General features: G+C 42.3%; 2 protein-coding genes across 2 annotated transcripts; both read left to right on the forward strand.

Annotated features, from left to right (window-relative positions):
- The first annotated feature begins 488 nt into the window (after positions 1-488).
- Positions 489-6,879, forward strand: TMED7 (transmembrane p24 trafficking protein 7). The gene is made up of 3 exons (XM_040090687.2): positions 489-759; positions 3,058-3,303; positions 5,343-6,879. The coding sequence occupies exons 1-3, from the start codon at positions 592-594 to the stop codon at positions 5,577-5,579; spliced, it is 651 nt and encodes a 216-aa protein (XP_039946621.1). The 5' UTR covers positions 489-591; the 3' UTR covers positions 5,580-6,879.
- An 11,210-nt stretch (positions 6,880-18,089) lies between these two features.
- Positions 18,090-20,853, forward strand: LSM5 (LSM5 homolog, U6 small nuclear RNA and mRNA degradation associated). Its single transcript, XM_040091121.1, has 5 exons — positions 18,090-18,214; positions 18,648-18,743; positions 18,974-19,001; positions 19,587-19,659; positions 20,589-20,853. Exons 1-5 carry the CDS (start codon positions 18,169-18,171, stop codon positions 20,619-20,621), a joined length of 276 nt encoding a protein of 91 aa, XP_039947055.1. The 5' UTR covers positions 18,090-18,168; the 3' UTR covers positions 20,622-20,853.
- Positions 20,854-23,256: the final 2,403 nt, after the last annotated feature.

The raw sequence follows: 23,256 nt of genomic DNA on the forward strand, positions 1-23,256 counted from the left end.
ATCCTTTCCAACTTTTAACATTCTACGTCTCCATGATTGACTGGAGTAGAATTTCAAAGTCGACACTCCTGCAATCAGCATGAGCACTTTAATCGATGTTTTATATCTCCGTTTCTTCATTAATCTCTTATTAATTCTTTGCAATGAACGTTCAAAGATGTGCACACTAGAACTCTCCATATTCCTGTGTGTCCTGCTTCTCGGAGGGCACCGAGGTCGCTCTTTGCGTGCACTGCGCCACAGGAGCCCGCCATTTCCAACTTCGGGGCCTAGCGCCGAGCGGCACCCTCAAGAAACTTAACCTGCGGGCAACGGCGCTGAGCGGACACCCAGCCTCCAGCCGCGACAGGACGGGGGGGAAACGGCGAGGCCACGGCGGCCCCTTCCCCCTCCCCGCCGCTTGCCCGCCTCTTCCCCGCCGGACACACGTCCCGGAAGCGCTCCGGAAAGGCGCTGCTGCCGCGCGGGCGCTTCCGGGTGCAGCCGCTCGTCCCTTTGGCCACGCCGCGTCCCGCTCGCAACCCCGCAGCCCCTCTGCCCCGGCCGCCCCGAGCCCCTCCGCGCCCTCTTCATCTCTCTTCGCACCGGACGATGCCGCCGCTGGGCTCCCGAGGGCCGCTGCCGCCCTTGCTGCTGCTGTGGGCGCTGGCGGCCTGCGCGGCGCGGGCCTCCGAGATCACGTTCGAGCTGCCCGACAACGCCAAGCAGTGCTTCTACGAGGAGATCGCCCAGGGAACCAAGTGCACCCTCGAGTTCCAGGTACCCCGGCGGGAGGAGCCACCCCAGGCGTGGCGCCTCGCTGGGCCGCGGCCCCGAGCCCAGGCCGCTGCCACGGGGCTCACAGTCAGCTCCCTTCCTATAGGGAGTATTCGAGAGCATCGCCCGGCAAGGGAGCAGCGGGCTGGATCCGATGAGTGGTTTCCAGCTTGGCTAAGGAGAACTCTGCGGGAGCGGCTGGGAGGCTTCCGCGCAGTACAGGGCCTAGTGGGACACAGAGTTGGCCCTGAAAACTGGCAGTGTTTGTACCCTGGTCGCTGCCATGTTGTGCCCCGCCCGAACAGCGCAGAGAATACCTAAAGCACGCCTGACCTACAAGGTGCCGCAGACGTAATTTCGCTGTGGTTTGTGAAGCATCGACAGAATGAGCACAGTACATCTTAAGAGCTAATGTTTTGTGTTTTAGAGTACCATTCAGATTTGGGTTACAAACTAAACAGTGAAAGGGTGATAGGAGAAGGATGCGGTACAACATCACTGTTTTGGTGCCTCTGAGTGCATCAGCGGGGTTGGAACCTTTCAGTCTGTCACTTCAGTAGATTAAGTCACTGATAGTACAGCAGCAGCATGAGCGAAAAGTCATCCCCGATGACAAAAAATCACAGTTATCTTTGGGGACTTTTGAAGGGATTGTGTAATTTTTTATGGGCTGACTTTTCTTGCTGTAGTCCTGTGCTTCCTGGTTTCTCAGTTGCTGTCCTATCTCGAGTATATATGGGGAATGTTGCTGCCAAATATCCGTTCTTGTTACTCTGTCCTGTGTGGTCTAGGTCCTGGATACATTTTTCCCCTGCAAATATTTCTTGTCCCTGACTGTTTCTTCCCTACAGTTTTTTTCTGTGCAGTACTTTTCCCTGCAAGTTTGAAGTGGATATCATTGGACAGATAAGCCTGCTATTGCCACTTTTACTGGTGACCAAAACAGGAGTGGCACTGCTAAAAGAAATGTTTGGATTTCACCAGACTAAAGTGCTGTGTGAATGTCTTTTGTCAGTATGTCTTAAGGGCCAACAAGGATGCACAAGCAAGTTCCCTGTCAAAGGAGTGTTTGGGTGACTTTAAAGCTCTGGCCAAACTTTACTACCTCTATGTAAACCAATATTTTCAGGGTGCCTACACAACTGAAAGCGAGTTATTTCTATGTAATTGGTAAAAAGCACACCCTTATCAAATTGTAGATTGTATTTCAAAAATGAAGAGCTTGTTATTGCTTGTCAACTGGATACTTTTAAAACTTTGCCGTGTGTAGGAGCTGCTGCTCCAGTCTGTGGTTACTTCAGTTGTATCAGATTATTAAAATAATCACTAATGGGATTATTTTAATAATCTGGTACTTCAGTAAACTGATGAGCATTTAAACAATGCCATGTGGACTGAAGTGCAGATACACAGATACTAAAATATTTCAGTGATTTCTGTACACATATCAAATAAGTCTCTTCCGCCTTCAGCATGCTTTATCCTAAAAGTAGAAACTTTGCAGCAAGGATAAAGTGTAAAACTGCTTTGTAAGAGTCATCAGAATACCAAGTTGTGAATACTTAAACTCCTGATCAGTCTTTCTGGAGAATCCAGGTAGTAATACACAGTAGACCAACAGTAATCAAACCTCAAAAAACCCCTTCGGACAATCGTGAAGTTTTGAGTCAGTTGCAGGCATTTTCCAGATGTGCTGGGTTTTGGAAGAAATCCTGTATGTAACTGCAGGAGGGAGGTGGCAGGTAGCCCCAAGCGTTGCTCTATTGAAAGAAGCAGACAGGAAAACTGGACAGATTGAAATTCTTGTTCTACTGGTCAAGCACCGTTCCTGCAGCCTAATGCGGCTGATATAGTAAGGCAGTTACTCAGGAAGGAAATGTCTTGTATGTTAGCAGTCTCAGCTGGATGAATCAATTCCATGGAGGACTTGAGTGTACAGCAAATGTCAGGCTCATTACAGTCATGTCTTTGCTGTCCCATGGAGTTTCATCCACTGTAGCCTTTGCTGTTGTACAGTTAGTAATAACAAAGTAACTAAAATTGTTCTCCTAGGGGTTTGAAAATACAGTTGACATTGCATATGCTGAACCAAAAGCAATTTTAATTATTTTCTTTGTGTCATTCATGGGAAAATAATTTTGCGGACTTGCTTTGGAGGATTCTCAAATGAATGCATTTTATTGTAAAACATCTGTCAAGGCAGAAAACTTTGCCGTTCCACCTGCAGACCATACTTCTTAGAAGAAATATATAAATGTCCTTTTTTTAAAAAAAAGACAATTTCTTGGGTTTTGTTTCCAGGTGATCACTGGAGGTCATTATGATGTTGACTGTCGGTTGGAAGATCCAGATGGCATTGTACTGTACAAAGAGATGAAGAAACAATATGATAGCTTCACGTTTACTGCATCCAGAAATGGAACATACAAGTTCTGCTTCAGCAATGAGTTCTCTACTTTCACACACAAAACTGTGTACTTCGATTTCCAGGTTGGAGAAGATCCACCACTGTTTCCTAGTGAGAACAGAGTAACCGCACTTACACAGGTAAAATGCTCTTCTGTTTGTCAAAAGTTGTTAGGTGAAGGTGGTTTTCTTCAATTTCCGCTGCTTTAGTTATCTACATCACTTTTGAAAATAAATTAATTGAGGCTTTTAAAATACTCTAAATTATAACAAATAGGCTTTCATTGTAAAGATAAGATTTGTTGAACACAAAACAAAGCTGAGAAGGAATCACCAAATGTTTAAGAGGAAATTAGGAGACTTAAGGCCACTGTTGTTTGAGGTTTTGTTTTTGGGTGGTTTCTGGGGTTTGGGGGTTTTTTTTTGTTTCTTGGTTTTGTGTGTGTGTGTGTGTTTTGTTGTTGGTGGGGTTTTTTTGTTTTTTTTTTTGTTTGGTTGGGGTTTTTTTTATTGTTTTCTGTTTGGTTGGTAAGATTTTTCTGAAGTTTCTAAGGGAACGTCCTTTTAGTGACAAAGTATTGTGTCTCTTGACATGTGGATTTCATGAACTAGATATTGGTGGAATAAGGTTTAAAAATTTTCCAAGTTCTGGAACAACTCTCAGAATTTTTTCTACATTTAAAAGAATAGTGTCTTTTTTTAGGAGGAGGACACATGTAACTACTATTTTTAAAATGGAGAAGGAAATTCTAACAAAATAAATCAATAAAGTCAGATGTATTTGTCTGGCTTCTAGATATTTGGGCTTTATAAGTCTACAGAGTATCAGAGCATTACTGTAATTGTGTTTTCAGCATTTCACAGTTTTGTACCGCCTCTACACAATGTAACTACCTAAAAACTTCCTTTGGGACATTGCATTAATTCCTGCAGTGCTTTTTTTTGGGGGGGGGGGGGTGTGTGGGGGTGTGTGTGTGTGTGTGTGTGTGTGTGTGTGTGTTCAGATTCTTGATACTGTATCTCTTAATTTCTTTCCTTGCTTCTTTTGTAAGGAGGTTCTTTTTGTTGTTCTGGTCAGGCTTGTGGCATGACCAAATTTGGGCAGCCTTTCATGGGAACAGTTAAAAGTAAAGCCCTGAAACCAGAGTGACCTTGTGTTTAAATCTCTTGTGCAGATCAGGATGTCTCTACAATTTATCAATAGTAAAACTTAGTTTGGAATAACTCATCCTGAATTTTGTCAAGATTATCTTAGACTTCTTCAAACATATATCTTGAAAGCGTTTGGCTCGGAAATATGGTTAGACACAGATATAAGTGACTGAGGGCAGCCCTATAAGGGCGTTAAACATTTCCTTTGTAATAATTTCTGCTGTTTGATCTTCAGGAAATACTCATTTTAAGCCTTTAAAGAGAATTCTGAAATGTGAGTAGAAAAAAGTCTTTTGAAGATCCATTGACTAATCTCTTAGTGATCAAAACACAGTGAAGAGTACTTTTACTTACAGCATATAAACTGAAACTGCAAGAAGGTTATAAAAAATTATTTGGAGCTTGGAAAATCAATAATGCTTTTTTTAAAATTAAAAATTTGGTAGGTATTTGGTGAGTATTTTTATATGAATATGGTATTGAGTGTTCATGAGCACTGCAGGATAACAATTGTCCCTGCTCGCCACTTTTTGCGTACATGACTAAGAGAATGGTCTCTTGACAACAAAATAGACATTGTACAACTTGTATGAGAATTAATCAATGAAGAATGTCGTATTTGTGAAACAGAAACATTTAATATATGGCCTGTGTGTCTTAATATTATAAGCAACTGCTTGTTTCATGTGGAATCAACAGGTGGAGGATCACTGACATGTAAAAATATTTTTGAGGCTCATTTTGAATCCAAGTATGAATTTAGAATTTGTTCATTAATTCTCAGAGCTCACTTCTTTTTATTAGTTTTGTGGTTTCATCTGCTTCTGTATTTAACAGTGTCATATTTTTGTGTGCAAAGTTTCATCAGTGTAAGTTTTATTTTACTGTATTTACAGTATTTCTATCTGACACTGGTCTGAGTTAATTCTTAGCTTGCAAAGTTACATGACTCCTCATTTTAAATATCAAAGCACAAAACCACTAGAAGGTTTCTTAATTCCATGTTGTGTATTTGTTTGTTTCTCCAGATGGAGTCTGCATGTGTTTCAATTCACGAAGCTTTGAAGTCTGTTATCGATTATCAGACTCACTTCCGCTTGAGGGAAGCGCAGGGCCGCAGCAGAGCAGAGGATTTAAACACAAGGGTGGCCTACTGGTCAATAGGGGAAGCGATCATTCTTCTTGTTGTTAGTATCGGGCAGGTATTTCTCCTTAAGAGCTTCTTCTCAGATAAAAGAACCACGACAACGCGCGTTGGATCGTAACCAGTAGCAGCAGTGCTTCAGGTGTGTTACTCACATAGCGGTTCTCCAATTAACTGTAGGTACTGAGGTCTGAATTTATGCAACATTCAAATGTGTATACTCCTCATCTCTTAAAAATCACAAAACACACTCAAAAAGTTACAAAAGGGACACATAAATTGAAATATTTTTAAAGATCCTCTGGAACTCAAGTGTTTCAATGCCTATATTAAAATATCTGGCAGTGTCTAGTCTCTTTATTTCTGCTGATACTAATCCAAACCAAGTTTGATTTTTACCACTCCAATTAGTCATCTGCAATGTAAAACTTTAAAATGAGCCAACAGTTTAGTGTCTGATATGAGAGATGATATATATGAAAATCTCATTTCATTTTAATTTTCAGGCTGAATATCTTGGATTATAAAAAAGAAAATGTGATTAACTGTAGTGCACTGTTTTAATTTGCTGTTTTAAAAAAATGCAATCATACCCCTTGCTTATTTGTAAAACTGTTGAAAGCTTGGCACTACATTGTGGTGCACATTCTTTATCAGTCTGGACTGTCTTCATCCTCAGAACTTTCTGAATTTTATACTACATTATGATTGCTTAAACATACATTCTTCTGTATTAAAATGAATTTTCTCTTTTGCAGTGTTTGTTTTACTGACGAAATTGTAAGCTGAGAGTACTCAGGAAACTACTTCTGCATACAAAAAAAAAAATCCGAATTTCCAAGTTTATGTAAAAAACATGCCGTAGGATAGGGAGTCTTCTAACTTTGTCATTGAACCTGTGCAGTACTCACACACGCTGCTGCTGCTGCTTTTTGGATTTAAGACCAGAAGTAGCTTGGTTTGTTAAGCAGCACAGCACCAGCACTGGATGAGGTTGTATTATGTGTTAGGCACGTACAAAACTTTTTATTAAATTCTTTTTCTAGGAAGAGGGCAATTTGATATTGATACTGCATTGCACAAGTGCTGTAAATACTCCTCTCTGTGGTGCACTGAGACATGACAGCCTTGTGCATCTAATTGCCACTCTATTTTGTTAGTGGTCAGGAAATGTTTTAAATATTTCAGGTTATCTTTTTGTAGAGTTATTAGAGTTAAATTGTTTTCACTGCTCATGACATGTCTTTTCAGTAGCTTATGTACTGTAAAATTCTGTTTTATCTGGTTGTGGAAGGTAGTAAATATATGTACATGCCCATAGCTTGAATTGAGCTGGTCACAGTAAGGTTAAACTCCTTCAAATGGCTCTGGAAAAAAAAGTAGGCTAACCAATTCTTAAATGCACACAAAATAAACTAAAGAGAAAAATCTATAATGTATTACTAGCTAAATCAAAACATCCTTCTTAGGCAAGTTATTGGCAAGCAGAGAAAGAGTGCTACAGCCTTACTATAGTATTTCTAGAAAAAATTTGAAAGTACATGTTCAGGTGACACTTGAGCAGCCTGAAGAATTGATCTAAGATGACTTGATTTTAAAATCACATTGTGGTTCAAAAAAATAGAAGTGCCCCTCTTGTGAACTGAATGACTGCTATTTTGGAAACAGAAGGAAAACATTAGACAGCTCCAAAATTATTTAGAAGGTCATGGAGGTATTAAAAATCTTTAAGTAAAATTCAGGATGTAAAGTTTTGCTGTCCTGTTACTGAATTTTGAATACTGCAGTCCTGTTTTGGGACGCAGGTTCCCCAGAATTAGTTAGACCCACTAATATGAGAAAACAAAAGGCTGCTTTTGTCTTGCAGTACAAATCTGTGCCTGTACACAACATTCTTAATTGAACTTCTCTGCTTTATTCTTCTGTTTCAGTGACTGATGTCTAATACTTTCTGTGCTGTGTTGCACACAATAATGAAGCAAGTGGTACACTTCGGGTGCCAGTGTCAAATGAAAACATATTTACTTTTGTTAGTGTTCATTATTTCTGGAATTTAAATATTAGTTATGTAGCTTTAATCACAACAAAGGCATTTGTTTTAAGGCTTGAATTGTGTTGGGGTTTTTTTCCACTGAGTTGTTCTGTGTGCAAAATTGGTAAATAGTGCTAAAAAACTAGTGATGATCAGCTACCGCATACATGTATCTTTATTATTTTATAATGTTTGAATGTGTGAAGTGGACTTTTCCATTCAATATTACTCCCATGGCAGAGGTTTGGTGGACTTGACTTTTCCATTAAAGTTAGGTGTCTGAACCAGTGCTCTGGCATCCTGCTGCATAATATGCAGCAACCGCTTAAAAATGCCTTTATTTGTGTTGTTAAAAACATGGCACAAACACACATTTAAACGTAGCTGTATATAGTTTTTAACTGACTGAATAGGATATAATAAAACATACATGCTAACATGCAGTGGGTGAAGAAGTGCATTGTGACCTTTGGTTAAAGCTGCACCTTTTTAATATATGAACAGTTTGGTTTATGGTGTAATGCACAAAACACCCTGTGTTAAAGGGGATATAACTGTGTTTTTAATTGCTAAATGCTCTGGGTTTCAGCTATGTGTTGGATGTTTTATGTTTACAAGACTTCTTTTTGTGTCCTGAAATGTCGGTTCTTTAGTTTGAGGGCATGTGGGGAGAAAATTTAGTTTGAATAAGACAAAAAGCAGACCCTGTGAATATTGTATGGGAAAATAAAAAAAATAATATATGAATGTGGTCTGATTGTGTTGTTTGCATATGGGATTGGGGAACATTATTCTTCAAAAAAGCTTTGGATCATAATTTGAATAGTCTTGTGGTTTAACCTATTACAGTTACTCTGCCTCTTGATGCTTGATCATTACTTCTGCCATGCTTAGCAAGGTAGTGTAGTTTCTGGCTCTTTGCTCAGTACGTCAGTAATGCAGGTAGTCGTATTCATAAATCTCTTCATGTTGGAGTAGAATTCAAGGTATTTAATTGCAGATGCCATGAATTATTTGGGAACTACTGCATCTTTTCACATTAATTCTGAAGATAAAAAGATACAGGGGGAGCTGGAAAGATGTCTTCAGTTAGTGTCTAATTACGAGATACGAACTTCAAATAAGTAGTAACTGAATGTGTGATTTGAAGTACTTTATATTGCGTTGCTTAGGTTTAGAGAACAGATATGGTGGGCATCATTGTTTTGTATGGCTACCTTCCAGAATTACTCTTCTTGCTAAGTCAGTTCCTATATATTCAGAAAATTTCAAGACTATTTATACAGCGGTTGGATTAAGAAAAGCTTTTGTCTAGAAGTGTGGGTAAGTTGTCTTTCAGTGATGTGTTACTGTTATTGCCAAGTAGTTGTCTGGGGCTTTTTTAGGTGCACATCACCCAAGATTTTAAAGTAACTTGTGATCTGAAGTGCTTTTCTGCTGAAAGCTGATAATCCTACCAAAAAAAAAAAAAAAAAAAAAAAAAAAAAAAAAAAAAAAAAAAAAAAAAAAAAAAAAAAAATTAGACAAAGCCAAAAGATGAGTCAGTGGATCAAGTGATGTGCATGATGATGATGAAGGCTTTTATCAAGGAGGGAGTAGAAATGTTGTCTGGACCACCACAAATTTAAGCAATTCCTGAACTGCCAGGCTATCAGAGGGCACAAGTGTAGGAGCGATACTACAACTACCTCTCCTTCAGGGATGAGATGAAATCAAGAGTGTAACACAAGCCCTTAATGAGATGGATGAAAAGTTTTTCACATTTTTCCCCTTGACTTGTGGAATCAAGTTCCAGAAAAGCAATATTATGCTATGTGCACACTGAGGGTGCTACTGGTTTCAATCAAGTTAAGTGTTGTGAGATGTGAAGAAAAGTGGTGACTCACTGTAGCTTAGTAAAAACTCTTGACAGTAACAGCTCTCAAAATGTTCATTATTTGTATTAAAAAGTTTTTGTTGCGCTCACAGGGCAGTATGTTATGTAAACCGTAAGGTGGTTTTACTTTGCAACATTTCTAAGCAGATTGATTTGACTAACTCATACCTCCTCCCTCCCCCACCTATTGACAAGAACCAACACACATGTGCGAGTGGCCTGGTCAGTATCTATTGTGTGTAACACTTTTTTAAGCAGGTGGACTGCCTTATGTGTCCATGTTTCGTGTTTCTTACTACAGGCTGTTTTGCTGATGAACTAATAGGAAAGGGAGTGTGTAATGGTTTTAATTTCAACAAACTGGGCGTAAACACCAATTAATGTAGTGGTTTCGCGTTCACTAAATTCTGGTCTTAGTACTCACTCTTTTTCTGTGGGAGAGAGACTAGGAGAAAAACAAAGCAGGCTCAACCCTAAAAATGAACAAATAGTTTTATTATAATTCTACTTAACTAATACTTGCTTTGCCTTTTTTTCCTAGTTAATCTTATCCTACAGTTTTATCAAATGCCTGCATTCTCCACCAAATGCTTATCTTTCCCATGATTTAAAGAAATTATCTAAACACAGAGTTCATTTCCATGGCTCAAGTAAGAATGGAACAACTAACTCTTCAACCCTCTGTCCCAATAGTCTTTTCACTCTCACTCTACTGACTTCATGCTGTTTCTTCTTTATGTTCACTCTGTCCCTTTCTTTTTCCTCTCAAAGAGCCAAACTCTGGAAGCTTCATTTTGCCAGGACAGGGTTAAATCTGCTCAGAGTCTTCTCTCCCTCTGTAGCTCGTGGTGTTAGATGTTCAAGGCCGCTTCGCTGGTGAGGGAGGAAGAACTCACACAAAAACATCAGAGATCAGAGCACCTAGGCAGTCCTGCAATCACAAAAAAAACCAAGGCAGGATCATAAATGCCTTCTCAGCCCACCCCTCGGTGTAAATCGGGGTGGCCTCAGCCTAAATGGTGCCCATAGCTCTTATCAGGGGCCGGCAGAGATCCCTCCCTGCTCCAGGGAAGTTTAGAGAAAGTAGTTGTTGTAAAGCAGCAACCTCTCCTTCCCCCCCCTTCACCTGAGAGCCGATGGAATCCGGCCAGGCCTCAGGCCAGATCCCCCCCAAAAAGAGGGGAGCAGCAGGCCCAGCTCGATGTTACCTGTCTCTCTCTGGCCAAGGGAAAGAAGGAAAAGGACCCACCTACAGGAAATTCATGGGGTTTTATATGGTACTTCCCAAAGTCATAGCCAACAATTTTCAGTGGTCAAAACAGATGCCAATATTCCAACTAACTCTCTGATAGGTCTTTGTCCTTTCTAAAGCAATACCCAGGTCCTGACCTGGAAAATCATTCTACATTCCTCTATAACTAAAACACTAAACTGTACTAACCCATGACAGAGTGGCATGGGTTATGCTGTAGTTTTGTTGCCAGCCTCCTGTTTCAGGATGGAAAGTCCTTAAATGAGTCATCTGAACTGTGGTTTTACCATAGCAGAGAAACTAATCCTGAAGGAACACCAGGCTCCTTCATTTCACTGCTGATTGTGTGTTTGGTTATCAGTAGAGTCCGTTGAACAGAACTTCCTCCTTTTCATGATCTGAATCTCATTGTGAGACACTGTGCAGCTCAGAATACAGCACATGAGAGGCAGTACAGCAGGATGCCATCCCTTCAACAGCCTGCGTTGTTCAGGTGTACATTCCCTATCTGAATGTATTTTTTAGTGTGTTTCCAAAAGAAAGATGCAGTGACCTGCTGCAGATATGTGTGACAGTGCATGGTCTGTTTCCAGCTGCATATTTGAGGGGCCTCTGCTTGATGGAGTATTCCTGGCTTTAGCAAGAGCCCTTTTTGTTAGGGATGGTTTCTATGCATATCTTGGGCATTCTTTTCTAAATTAATGTACAGGGATTTTCCTGGCTCCAAGGACAGTGGATTTATTCAGACTTCACAGTAAATTAATATTCTTTATAAAGCACCAGAAAAAGAAAGTATATTGATATATTTGATATGCAGGATATGAATAACCAAAGAGAAGCATTTTCTTCCTGGAAAAAATCAAACATGAGGAAAGAGTGGTTGGGAAGGCTAATACTGATAAGAGACAAGAGCTATTTTGGCACAGCACTGTCTTTTGCTCTAGTGTTTGGAGAACACAATACCACTAGGTGTCAAGAAAGTAACTCAACAGGGACAGAAAGAGGGGGGAAAGAAAGAGAAGGAGTTAGGGAGTAATAAAAGGATGGGAAAAAGGGAGAGGACAGATGGGACAAAGGAGAGAGGGACAAAGTGGAGAAAGGAGCCCGTATGTGGTTTTGTGAGGCTTAAGGAGTGCCTAGCTTGCTCCCTATGGACAAGAGGTACTCCCTCTCTAGGGATGCTGGTAGCCTTTGGTGGCTGCTGCCCCCAATACAGGTTTGCAGTGCAATCTGCAAATAACAGCTGAAAATCACACCAGAATCCACTCTTCCTAATGTATATGGGCACACATGTAAGAGGAATCCAATGAAAATTACCCTTGGAAAGGGTGGGGGAAAGCTGAAAGAACAGGTGGCTGCTACAGGGAGGAAATGTGAAGAATAGAGAATGGTAATGACCAGAAAGTGCTGTCACCTGTGAAAAACTCTGCCTCACCTAAAACCAGCCTTTAATGCACTGATACAAAACCACAGTGACTGCATTTCTGTGTCAGTGATTGACCTGAACTGCTGACTTAAGGTAGTTTTCTACCCATTCTGCATCTCCCTTTCACACAGACATGCCTAAGACATTTAAGACCTCGCTTATTACCACACCGCACTTGCTCTTCTCTGGAACAAAAGCCACCAGAACCCAAAAATTCATAGAACAGAAAATTAGTCCATATTTCATGACTTGCACAAATCCTTAGGTCAAGCCGATAGGGAATTACACTTCATTAAGTGGAATTCTGCAGCAAATGGAATTTTCACCCTCTTGCCAGTCTCACATTAGAAAGAAATTGCTTGAATTTCAAAATGCAATTAAGGTCTTCAAAAAGCATTGGAAAACAATACTTTTAGGCAAAGTATGTGGCACTGTCTAAATATTGCAGTTTAATTTCAATTGTAGACTGTTATGATTTACAATGCATTGGAACACAGCACATGACAGGATGTTTAAAATGTTTCTTTCATCCAGGTTACTATACTTTTCTGCAAGAATAATCTCGTTCAAAGCCAAAAACTTCCTTTTACATACTTTTACCCCAAAACCCCCCAAGAGTTGAAAATTGAGCTGCTGGTATCCAAGAGTCCTGCATGTGGTGCAGTCAACAACAGAGGAAAACACTTTTGGGTGTCCTGGGAATCTGTATCACTCTGTAGGGTTGGGCTCAGCATATCTATTTCCTTTCCATAATATTTTCTCATGACCTTGAGTGGAAGCAGGACTGCTACGAACTAAGATTGCTTCTGAGCACTTGACTGAAAGCAGTGATTTTACTGAAGCACTTTCTTGGAAGTACACTGAATGCATAGCAATAAGGAAATAGGATGAATGGCACAGGTCTGCAAGTGTAAATCAATACACTTCATGAATGCCAAGACACAAACACTGCTGCCTACCTTCCTCTGTAGGACTGAACTTTCTCACCATAAATCCTGACACTAGTGCACAATAAAATAATCCAATTAAGTACAAAAATTAAATAGAAATACTGAACTCCTGGCAGTCATACAGGTAAAACTCCATACAGGGAAGGATGACTGATTTAGAGCAGGGAGTGCTAATAGGTGCATTGGTAACTCATCTTCTTTACTAATGCATAAGGAAAACAAGTGTCCATGGGTGATGAGAACAAGGTTCTGCATTGAAAGGTATTCAGAAATTAGAATCTTGGGGTGTCTTGCTGTAATGTGAGAATTTCAACATCTGAAATCACTGCGGAAACTAATTGCCTGTCATTTCCATTTACTAGCAGACCAAACACTGCATTGTAGTAAGGAGATCCCTGCTTGGTGAATACAAATTTTCACTTGACACTCTCACTGCCTTTGGATCTTTGTATAGGGAAGGCTCTGATGGGCTTTTACCATATTCAAATAGTGATAATGATAAACCCCTTCATTTTTGTCATACCTGTGGTGCATACTGATACAGCCTAAATTCCCAATAAGCGTAGACTGGAAGTAGTTCTGAAGTCCTAACAAAAGTCCTGGGAGAGTGTGGCTAGCCTGGCACTTAAACCGACTGGATGTGTCTTCTCCTCTTGAGGCCCTACTCCCTACTCCCTCCTCAGGAGAGCTGTACATTTCATGACACACAGAACCATCCACTTCCACTGATCTCCTTGGAATATGGCAAGATAAAAACAGGGATGATTTGTATCACTAAATCATACCTCCTTTAAGTATATCAGCCATGAAATGAGCCTTTATGAAGGAAGAACATCCTGCATAATCCCCATAATCCTCAAAGAACATCCTCTAGCCACTACAGCCTTCAGCAGTTGCTGGCAAGTGTGTCACTAAAATACAAGCTCACAAGTCTCAATGAAGATTCCCCAGACAGTAGTCCACTGGAAAGCCTTCAGCAGATCTGAAACAAAGGTTAGTGATGGGAAATAAAATGGAAAGAATGAAATTCTGAAAGACCCAGAGCTATCATACCCCCAGACTTGCTCACTTAGGTCACTGTTAGACATTGTGCCGGAAATAGCAAACCCAACACAGCTCTGCACACAGATTCACAACTCCATGCTTTCAAACATTTTGTGGCTATCCTTCAGAGCCCTTCACAATCTTTGAATCAACCAGATGTAGGCATCCAGATGGTGGTACAAGATGGGCAGAAGAAACAGGTGCATTTGAATGGCTATTTTCTCTCCGCATGATAAACACTAGCTCCTTTTATGTGGATTTGGAGCAAGAAAGGTTCTTTTTTTCCCATTCTGCAGACTAGGCAGTGGATCTGAGGAGGGCAAATCCTTCTGTCTCAAGCTCCCCATTGAGCTTGTGGAAATAACTCCAAGGCACTATTTGAGTCAGGCTATGGAGCAAGGCTGTCTGACCTTCATCTCAACTTTCAGATTTCAGGACAGCATGGCAAGGGTTGCCATGCTTGTGAAACCTAGTAACTCTCAGTCTTGTTCTTGTTTATACTTTCAGCCCACCCAGGCCTGCATGGCTGGTACCACGGATTAAATCACTGGGAAGTGGGAGTGAAGGCACATGGAGGCCTGGGAAGAGGGAGAGGGGGGTGCAGCAGTTTGCTTCCCAGCAGTTTGTCACTGCTTGTGCGAATGTGGAGTATCTTCGAGGCCGTGGTGATTGATGATGGCTCAAAACTTTTGCACGGTGTCTAGCTCTAGCCTTGAGCTCTAGTTGTAGAGGTTGAAACACCCTCTAAAGCACAGAAGACAGCACTGGACAGCCTGTCTGAAGGCAGTGCTGCACCCCAGCAGCTCATTAATTCCAGCTCCTCAAAGAAGCCATAGATTTGGAAGGTTTATTTTCATTATGTTGACCTTTTAATTCAGCTGATTTTGCTGGTTGGCTGTCAGGATTTTCCTTCACATCTTCATTTCCAAAAACTTCTTTCAGGTGTGAAGGAAATACCCAGACTTTGGTCTCTAACATTAGTACTGCAGAACAGCAAGTGGATGCAAAGAGTGATCTTCTAATTTTTCTGCCAGCACTGAGAAACTTGCAAGGACAAAAACTCTTGCTAGATGGCTTATGCAACAAGGTCTTTGAGATAACACAGCATCACAGCAAACTCCCGAAGCTGAGTAGCTGGGTACACTGAACACATCTTTACACTTTCTAGATGAATAAATAATACTTCCTGTGCTCTTCTGAGTAAACATGGGATTCCATAGCCTTTATGTAGCTGTGACGTTGAGTTCCCTATGTGCTCCCTTGCCCTTTCCCCTCAGAATAAGTGTATACATTGAAGGTGGCTTGGGTGTTTCAGAACTACAGTGCCCTTGCTTTAGTTTTGCCTGCCCTGTGGCTGGGCTGCAAGTCTTCTGCTGTGAGATTACTGCACTGCACTTGGGACCCAAATGAAGGATGATGTGTTTCCATGTCAGTATCCGAAAGATAAGGCCTTTAGTGTCATTCTAGAAAGCAGAGAAGGACAGCGAACAGGTCAATCTTCTAGTTTCGTGTAGAGTGGCTGGGCAGATGGAGAACACAGGTAAGCAGAGGCAGTGTGCAGGCTGCAAGGCCAAATCTTTCCCAGACCCAGGCAGAAGTAAAGGAGAGTAACTGAGCAGCACTGGGAAGCACAAACAGGGAAAGTGCTGTGGCCATTCGCACCAGGTGAGGAGCAGAGCTGAAGGGACAGGGCCACAGAAGGTAAATTAGCTGAATTCGCAGAACTATGGAAGTTCAGTCAACACAAGCTTTCACCAGATGGCACACTCAAGCATTCAAGAAGGCAGAGATTCCCCAAGGGTCAGCATTGAGTTGAGATTACTAGATTACTTCATGAGGGACAGTTTCCTACTGGTGACTGTGCAGAGAAAATATTTGTTTTCTCAGCTGGAGAGCTCTCCAAATGGCAACAGCTGAGAGACATGCAGACATCTCCAGGAGAGCTGCAGGGCAGTAGCAGTCCTCTGAAACTTATGCTCTCATCAGGCTGTCCGAATTTCCTAGACAAGAGAGCAAGGATTGCAGCGCACCTTGGAGGAGCAAGGAGCATAAAGAACAGCAAGGAGCAACTTGATACTGTCAGAAAGTTCTGTTACTAGTGTGGGAATGTATGCTTGGGATATTAAATGACAGCCAGCTGCTAGGCACAAAGGCATCAGGCTTTGTGCAACATTTAGATGAGAGGCTCCAGGGTCACAAATTCTTCAAAGAAAAATGGCCATCTCAAGAGCTGGGATACAGAGCATCAGTGGGATTCAGTGTTACCTTGCTGACAGTTTCATGGCAAGGAAACAGTCAGTGCCCTCCCTCCCCTCTGCAAAGCTCTGGCCAATGCCCTCCTACCTCCCCCAGTGCCGGCAGAATACTCCCCATGTCCACAGAGTGCTCTTCTGCTCCTACAGGAATGCTGTGTGGACCTTCATGGCCCATTCCCACTGGCACAACTCCTGTGATGCCAGCCAGTGCCTGTGACCAGCAGGACAGGAGCAGATGAACAAGGGGTGAGTGTCAGTGACTCCAGTGTCCTCAGTTCCAGCGAGCACCTCCTTCTCTGAGCAGTGAGTGGCTACCACCCAGCATCACAGGGGGCTTCCTGTGATGCTGGGTGGTAGCCAGTGACCCCCATGTGCAGCTCTGGCCAGTATTAAATAGCCCCAAGGCAGCACTTCCCATGCTCAGGAGGCCCAGAAGGCTGTCTCTGCCCACAGTGGCCACTGGGCACAGATGAAGCCAGCTGGGAATGGTGGTGGGATGAAGTTACTGAAAGACTTCAAAAACCTTTCACACACCCATCTCTAGCCCAGTGGAGAATGTGGGGAATGAAAATCTGCACATAAAACAATGGGGCCAGCAGCACCAGGCGTGACTGACCCCTTGTGCTCAGCACTGGTGAGGCCATACCTGTGTTCAGCTGTGGGCCTGTTACCAAAAATCAGTAAAAATAAAAACTCCTTAACACTAATGTAGTATTAAGAAGCCAGCATTCTTTATTCAGCTGGATGCATGCAGGGATATCTCCTCCAAAATCTCATTCATGCTGAGTATAGAAAAAGCTCTAGTTTATATACTGTATTTTACATACCAATTGATAGGTTTTCCTAGAAGAAACATAGATATGAGAATAATTTCTCTGAAGTCATTAACATATGTTCCCTCCCCTCTCTCCATATGTTCTTCTGTCCTTGGGTCTCTGGTGATCCCCGGTGGTCAGGGACCCCAAAGTCATAGCTGATGGCCTAGTGAACTGGTAGAAGTCGGCACAACCAGGCTGGTTGCTTTCCAATTCTCCTTCCTACAAAATAAGTTTTGTGCAGTTCCACAGGTCAATGGTTTTCGAAAAATAAGCATTGTATTAAACCACTAGGTGCAAACGATTCTTCATCTGGCAACAGACCCCTCTCTGCAAGGATATGGAACTGCTGGAGTGAGGCCAGAGAAGGGCAACAGAGCCGAAGAAAGGTGTGGAGCTCAAGTCCTCTGAGGAGCTGCTGAGGGAGCTGGGGTTGTTTAGTGTCAAGAAAAGGAAACTCGGGGGACTTATCACTCTCTACAACTGTCTAAATTCAAGTTGTAGACAGGCAGGGGTTTGTCACTTTCTCCCAGGTCACGAGCGACAGGACCAGAGGACACACTCAAGCTGTAGCGGGAAGGTTTAAGCTGGACATTAGAAGGAATTTCTTCATAGAAAAGCTGCCCAAGGAGGTGGTAAAGTCAGTACCCGGAGCTGTTTAAGGAAAGACTGCATATGGCAATCAGTGCTACGTTTTGGCTGACCTGGTGGGATTCGTTCAAAGGTTGTCCTCGGTGACCTCAGAGATCTTTTCCAACCTGACTGCTTCCGTGATGCTGTAAGAGCTGAGCCATTACAGCGCACACTACACAGTCCGCGGTCCTAGCGCGGGGGCACATCACCCCCGGCAGCAGCCCCGCCGGCGCTGCTCGGCTGAGCCAGCAGGACGAGAAGGAACAGGCAAAAGGAGCTGGCAGCACGACACTCGGAACACGACCGCGCCGCCACCGGAGCGAGGGAGGCAATCCGGGGCGGAGCGGGGCGGGGCGGGGCGGCTACAGGCCCGGCCCTGCATGGGTGTGCGGGCTGGCGGCGGCCATTGGGCAGGTCGGCCTCCGAAATGGCTGGTAGTGCGGTGTCGAATCCGTCCCAGCTCCTGCCGCTCGGTAACGACGGGGGGCTCCCGGGGCCCGCACTCGGGGCCCGGCCCAGGGTCTCTCTCCGGGGGCAGCGGTGGCTGCGCGCCCCCTCGGGGCTGAGCGGCGCCTGGCGGGAAGCGGGAGGGCGGGAGCGCCCGGCGGCGGGGCCGCGCGCGGCCCGCCAGCGTGTCGGGGTCTGGCCGAGAAAGAGGGTGTGGGAGTAGGGGATAGGTGTGGGGGTGTTGCAGTCTGGGGGGCTGTGGGTGTGTCTGGGGGAGGCCGGTGGGAGTAGGGATGGGTGTAAGGATGTCGTGGGGTGGCTGGTTAGTGTGCGAAAACGGAGGGGGAGGGTATAAGAGAGCGTGTAATTGTCTCTGTTTGTGTAAAAAACACACAAAACCCAAAATCTGTGAGGCACGAAAGGCTTCTTTGTAGAACGTGCTTTTCTGTGTATCTGCAGAGCTTGTGGACAAGTGCATCGGTTCACGCATTCACATCGTGATGAAGAGCGACAAAGAAATTGTTGGGACGCTTCTAGGATTTGATGACTTTGTCAGTATCCTTTGGTGGAAGTGTAAGGTTGTCTTTTTTATTCTCTGGCCTAAGTAATTTGTAGCTCTTGAGACTTTTGAGTTCACTGAATAAAACCTTTTTATATGGATCGGTTGTATTATTCTGATATTTTCAGCTTCCAGGTAAAATCACATTTTGGTATAAAATGAAAATAGCATTAAATATTCTCATTTTAAAATCTGGGCCTTATTTTCCTTGAAACTGGATTTTCAGATATGGTCCTAGAAGACGTTACAGAATTGTAAGTATGTTTTCTGCCTCTTGTTGCTATTTATTGTGTGGCTCACTGTGGCAAAATACTGTGTAAGATCTGCTAGCAAAATGTTTTTAGATTCTTGTAATACTTACCAGCTGACTAGTTTAACCTTGGACTTAAAACTATAGAAAGTAATCTGTTCAGGACAGCTGTGCCACAGAGTAGCTATTGCATGGTTTATACTTGTGTGGAGATCCCATTTGTATTCTGAATTTTGCATGGGTTGTGTGGCAAACTTTCTAGTAGTTATTTTGTTTTTACACTTCCTTAAGACCTGGCAAATATTCAACAGTGTAACAAACTTAAACATTTTTAGTCATAACATGTTGATATGTCCTATTCAAGAAATTGCCAAGCTTTGGAGTAGGAGAGAACTTCTTAGACGCATTGAGTAGAAGAAAACTTTTTAGATGCCAGTTAGCTTTCTGTACCTAGGTGCTTCATGCAGTGTGACTGATTTATTTGTTAGTTCCAACAATAATGCAGAGATTTCTGTCGGTTCTGTGGTCAAAACTAGAGCCATTGTCCCTGGTTCTGTGTTTTTACTTACTGTTTCTAATGCTCCTTCAGTGAGATCACACCTGAGGGCAGAAGAATCACAAAGCTGGATCAGATTCTGCTCAATGGAAATAACATAACTATGGTGAGTCATCAAAGGCTGTATTGTGTTAACTTTCTGTGCCTGTAAATCAGTTGGTGGTTGTATTCACCTCCTTTAAGCTGAGCTTTCCTGACAGTCCTGCTACATCAGGAGGGTTAAAGCAGCTTCTCTGCATAGCTCGCCACAAAGCCTGGACTTCCAATACAAGGGCATTCCTAATTTTGTGGGAAGAGGAAGGCTCAAGTGAGAAGATTTGAGTCTAACTTGGATCTGTATGAATGAGGAATTGCCTCTATTGTGTTGTTCTAACTATCTTGCACCTCTGTGTTGTGTGTTTGAGCAGGTGCCATCCCGTGTCAATCTGTAAGCTTTTTTCTGCTTTGGTTATTGTTCGATGTGTTGGAAGGACAGCATATGTTCTGACTCCTTGTATGGGGTGAAATTCCTACCATCCAGTTAAACTGGTGGTTTATTGGCCTTGGAGAAGAACCTGGTGAATTTTCAGCAATAAACAGATACATTTTTGCATTAGAGCTCATGTCTGTTTTGGGGATGTATTTTCCCATACCAGGAAATTCATGCTTTAGACTTTTTCTTGTTCTGATCCCAAAACCAATGGAGCTCTTTCTCTTTAGAAGTGCTCAGCTGATTATGAAGAAGATATCAGTAAAAGGAGTGGTTAATCCTTTTTTTTCTTCCCTTGTGTTTTTCCTTTTGTATTTCTTTTTCCATTCTTCAGTTGTTTGCTTCGCAAGGAGAGGCTATGCTGATTTACTCCCTGCTGCCTTTTGGTTTGTGCATCTGTGGCAATAACTGACTTCCTCTGTAGGGAGAGTCTAAAAGTCACTTTTGTGGTTTAGCAAGAAGTCTCCATGTCCTAAAATGTTTGTTGTAAAATAAGAGCTGTCATGTATGGGTTTGTAAAGCTCAATTCTATGGCAATAATGCAAAAATGTCTTACTCTTTTATAGCTGGTTCCTGGAGGAGAAGGACCTGAAGTATGAAGACATGATATTCATATGTACTTTATGTATATATGCAAAATCTAAATAGGGATTTTGGGGTATAAGTGTGCCTGGATGTGGATCATTTGCTTTGCTTACATGCTTGACATTTTAGAAAAGACAACCCATTAGGAAAGGTGGTGGTAATGTTGACTTTGTAAGTTGAAATCATCACTTTCTTGTAAAGACACACAAACCTCTTCTGAATAAAAGGCTCTTTCTTTGTTGGTTACTGTGTTCTGTTATGTAAGTTCACAAGTTAGATAATTTTAGAACTACTTGATGGAGTAGAAAAATGACAGTTGTGTCTCAGTTGCCATCAGTCGTCATTTTTTCTACATCCGTTGCATTTGTTTCTGGCCCAGGTCTAAGTAATACACAGGTCATGAGCTGAGCCATGATGTTGCTGTCGTTTGGCATACAGGCACATTCTGAGCTGGATGTTTTGTTTAAAGGCTGTGTCAGTGGAAACTGTGTGGCAGAGTTCTCTAGATTTCTGAAAGCCCTTCAGACTGGCATCTGTTGGATGCTTAGCAGCCTTTAGTTACGCTCGCCTCAAGGTTCTGCTCTCGTGGACCATTTTGCTTGGCCGGTATGCTCCCTTACAGCAGAGGCCCTGTCATGGCATTTGGCAAGTGAGAGCAGGCAGACCAAACCTATTTCATGTTCTAAAAATCCCCAAGGCTGATGCTAAATCTTCTCACTGTGTCAGTGGTGACTCTACTTTCATCACTTAATGATGCTGTGTGTACTCAAATTGGGAGCTGCCTGTGGCTGCTTGCATAGTTTGGAGCACTCATTTTAGAGTAAACAGGAGTTTCTCTCTCCATCTGTTCTCCTGTGATATAAGAGTGTGACGGATATTGCAAGCTACATTTTAGGATAATTTTTGTAAGGAATTACTGTTATGAGGCCACGCTCCCAGAGCAGCTTATGTACACCTCTCAGCTGGCTTCTGTGTATAAAGGCCTTTGGGGAGGAATCTCAGGTGCTTGCTGTCACTAGACAAGGAAGGTGCAGCATGGGGTCCTGTGAACTGGATGTGCTTTGCCTTCCCTTTACCAGAAGAAAGAAAAGTTGAAGAAGGAGGCTCAAGTGCAAGATTCTTCAAGGAAGCTGCTGCACTGGATCTTTCTGCCTTGCCTAATCTGGCAGAAAAGCTGCCTTCTGCTAGCTGGGTGTGAGCTCACAAAGCAGTGAGAACCTCTTGCTGAAGAGTGTTAAAAGGGAGAGGGAGTGTGCGGCTCCAGGCTCATGTGTTCTGAACAAATGATCTGTGCTTGCAGTGTTTAGATTGTGTGCTGGCAGTCTATGCTATTTACTCCCTGAACGTGTTTGGTTTTTTCTTTTCTGTCTCCATCCTCCAGCTTTGTTTGATGCATATATTAAAAAAGGATACTTTTTTTTTTTTTTAACTTAGATTTGATGGAAGCATCACCTGGGATTGTTTGTCTCAAACACTTTCTTTCCTAGAAGTAAGTTGAGTCTTTTCACAAGAAATGAGAACACTTCAAAGATTTCTACTCAGTACAGCACTGCTGTGTTGGGATATTGTTGAGTAAAATTTTGATTTTTCTCCAGTGTATGCACTTGATTTCTACTTCACTCAGTGTTTTGAAACCAGTCATGCTTCTGAGAGAAGAGTAGAACTTGATTTAAAAGTAGCTTTAATCTAACAGCACAAACATCTTGTTCTCTCAGGAGTTTGTTGTCTTGAAAAAATGCAAACAAGTTGATACTGGCTCAGTTCTTGGTTGATTGGCTGTTTTTTGTTCCATTTACTCCAGAAGGAGTGCTAAGACTTGTCTTTTAGGACGGTGTTTTAATTCCAGACTCACAGATCTGCAGAGGTCCCTCTGAAGAGACTTTGTGCATGCAAACACTGTTAGTCCTTTCTAAGATGAAAAATTTTTTCTCTGAGCTAAGAATACAAAGTATTCCAGGTGAGTCTGGTTTGCTTTGCATTCATTATTCCTGTAGCCTGTTGATTTGGAAGGGCCGCTATTAAGCTTGTGCAGTAAGTAGTGGTGGTTTTTGTTCTTTGTCCCCTAGAAATCAAAGTGCTTAATTATACTGCTTTGTTGTTGTGGACACTGGTCTTCTCCAGAATGCTGTGCAGGATGCCACCATATGTAAGTCATGTAAAGTAATAACCTTAGGCTTGAAAAAGACAGAAAACTGAATGAGGCTTTAAGTTTAGAGCAAGATAGTTCTCAGGTTAAAGTAACTTTGTGGTTATGATATGCACAGAGGCAATTCTATTCAGATTTGTTTGTTTTGCTTTCTGGTTTTTTTTGGATAGCACTGGTTGCAGTGATCTTTAGTCCTACTACCTGGTGATCTTAGTTTGGAGAAAGTTCCCTTCTGCCTGCTGCTTCAGTATGGTTGCTCATTTTGGTTTGGGTGTAAATATCCTCTGAGTAACCTCACTGAAATTATTAAAATGACTCCCAGTTCACTGGTAGTTTTTAACACAGTCAGTGCTTCCAAAGCATATGATTATAATTTAGCAGTCTCACCAGTAATGTGTTGTTTTGCAGGTGTAACAGTATTTTGGTCAATTGAACTACAGTCATACACAATGTAAGCAGGGAACAGTAGATTTATTCCAGTTTCAATTCCAGTGAATCTGACC

This window comes from Hirundo rustica, chromosome Z, assembly GCF_015227805.2.
Source record: "Hirundo rustica isolate bHirRus1 chromosome Z, bHirRus1.pri.v3, whole genome shotgun sequence".
Classification (NCBI taxonomy): Eukaryota; Metazoa; Chordata; class Aves; order Passeriformes; family Hirundinidae; genus Hirundo; species Hirundo rustica.

Bases quoted from the DNA above. Each gene is read 5' to 3' on its own strand.
- TMED7 (XM_040090687.2), top strand. From the start codon at position 592: ATGCCGCCGCTGGGCTCCCGAGGGCCGCTGCCGCCCTTGCTGCTGCTG. The intron at 760-3,057 runs GTACCCCGGCGG...TTTTGTTTCCAG, and splicing joins AGTGCACCCTCGAGTTCCAG to GTGATCACTGGAGGTCATTA. The intron at 3,304-5,342 runs GTAAAATGCTCT...TTGTTTCTCCAG, and splicing joins GAGTAACCGCACTTACACAG to ATGGAGTCTGCATGTGTTTC.
- LSM5 (XM_040091121.1), top strand. From the start codon at position 18,169: ATGGCTGGTAGTGCGGTGTCGAATCCGTCCCAGCTCCTGCCGCTCG. The intron at 19,002-19,586 runs GTAAGTATGTTT...ATGCTCCTTCAG, and splicing joins CTAGAAGACGTTACAGAATT to TGAGATCACACCTGAGGGCA. The intron at 19,660-20,588 runs GTGAGTCATCAA...ACTCTTTTATAG, and splicing joins ATGGAAATAACATAACTATG to CTGGTTCCTGGAGGAGAAGG.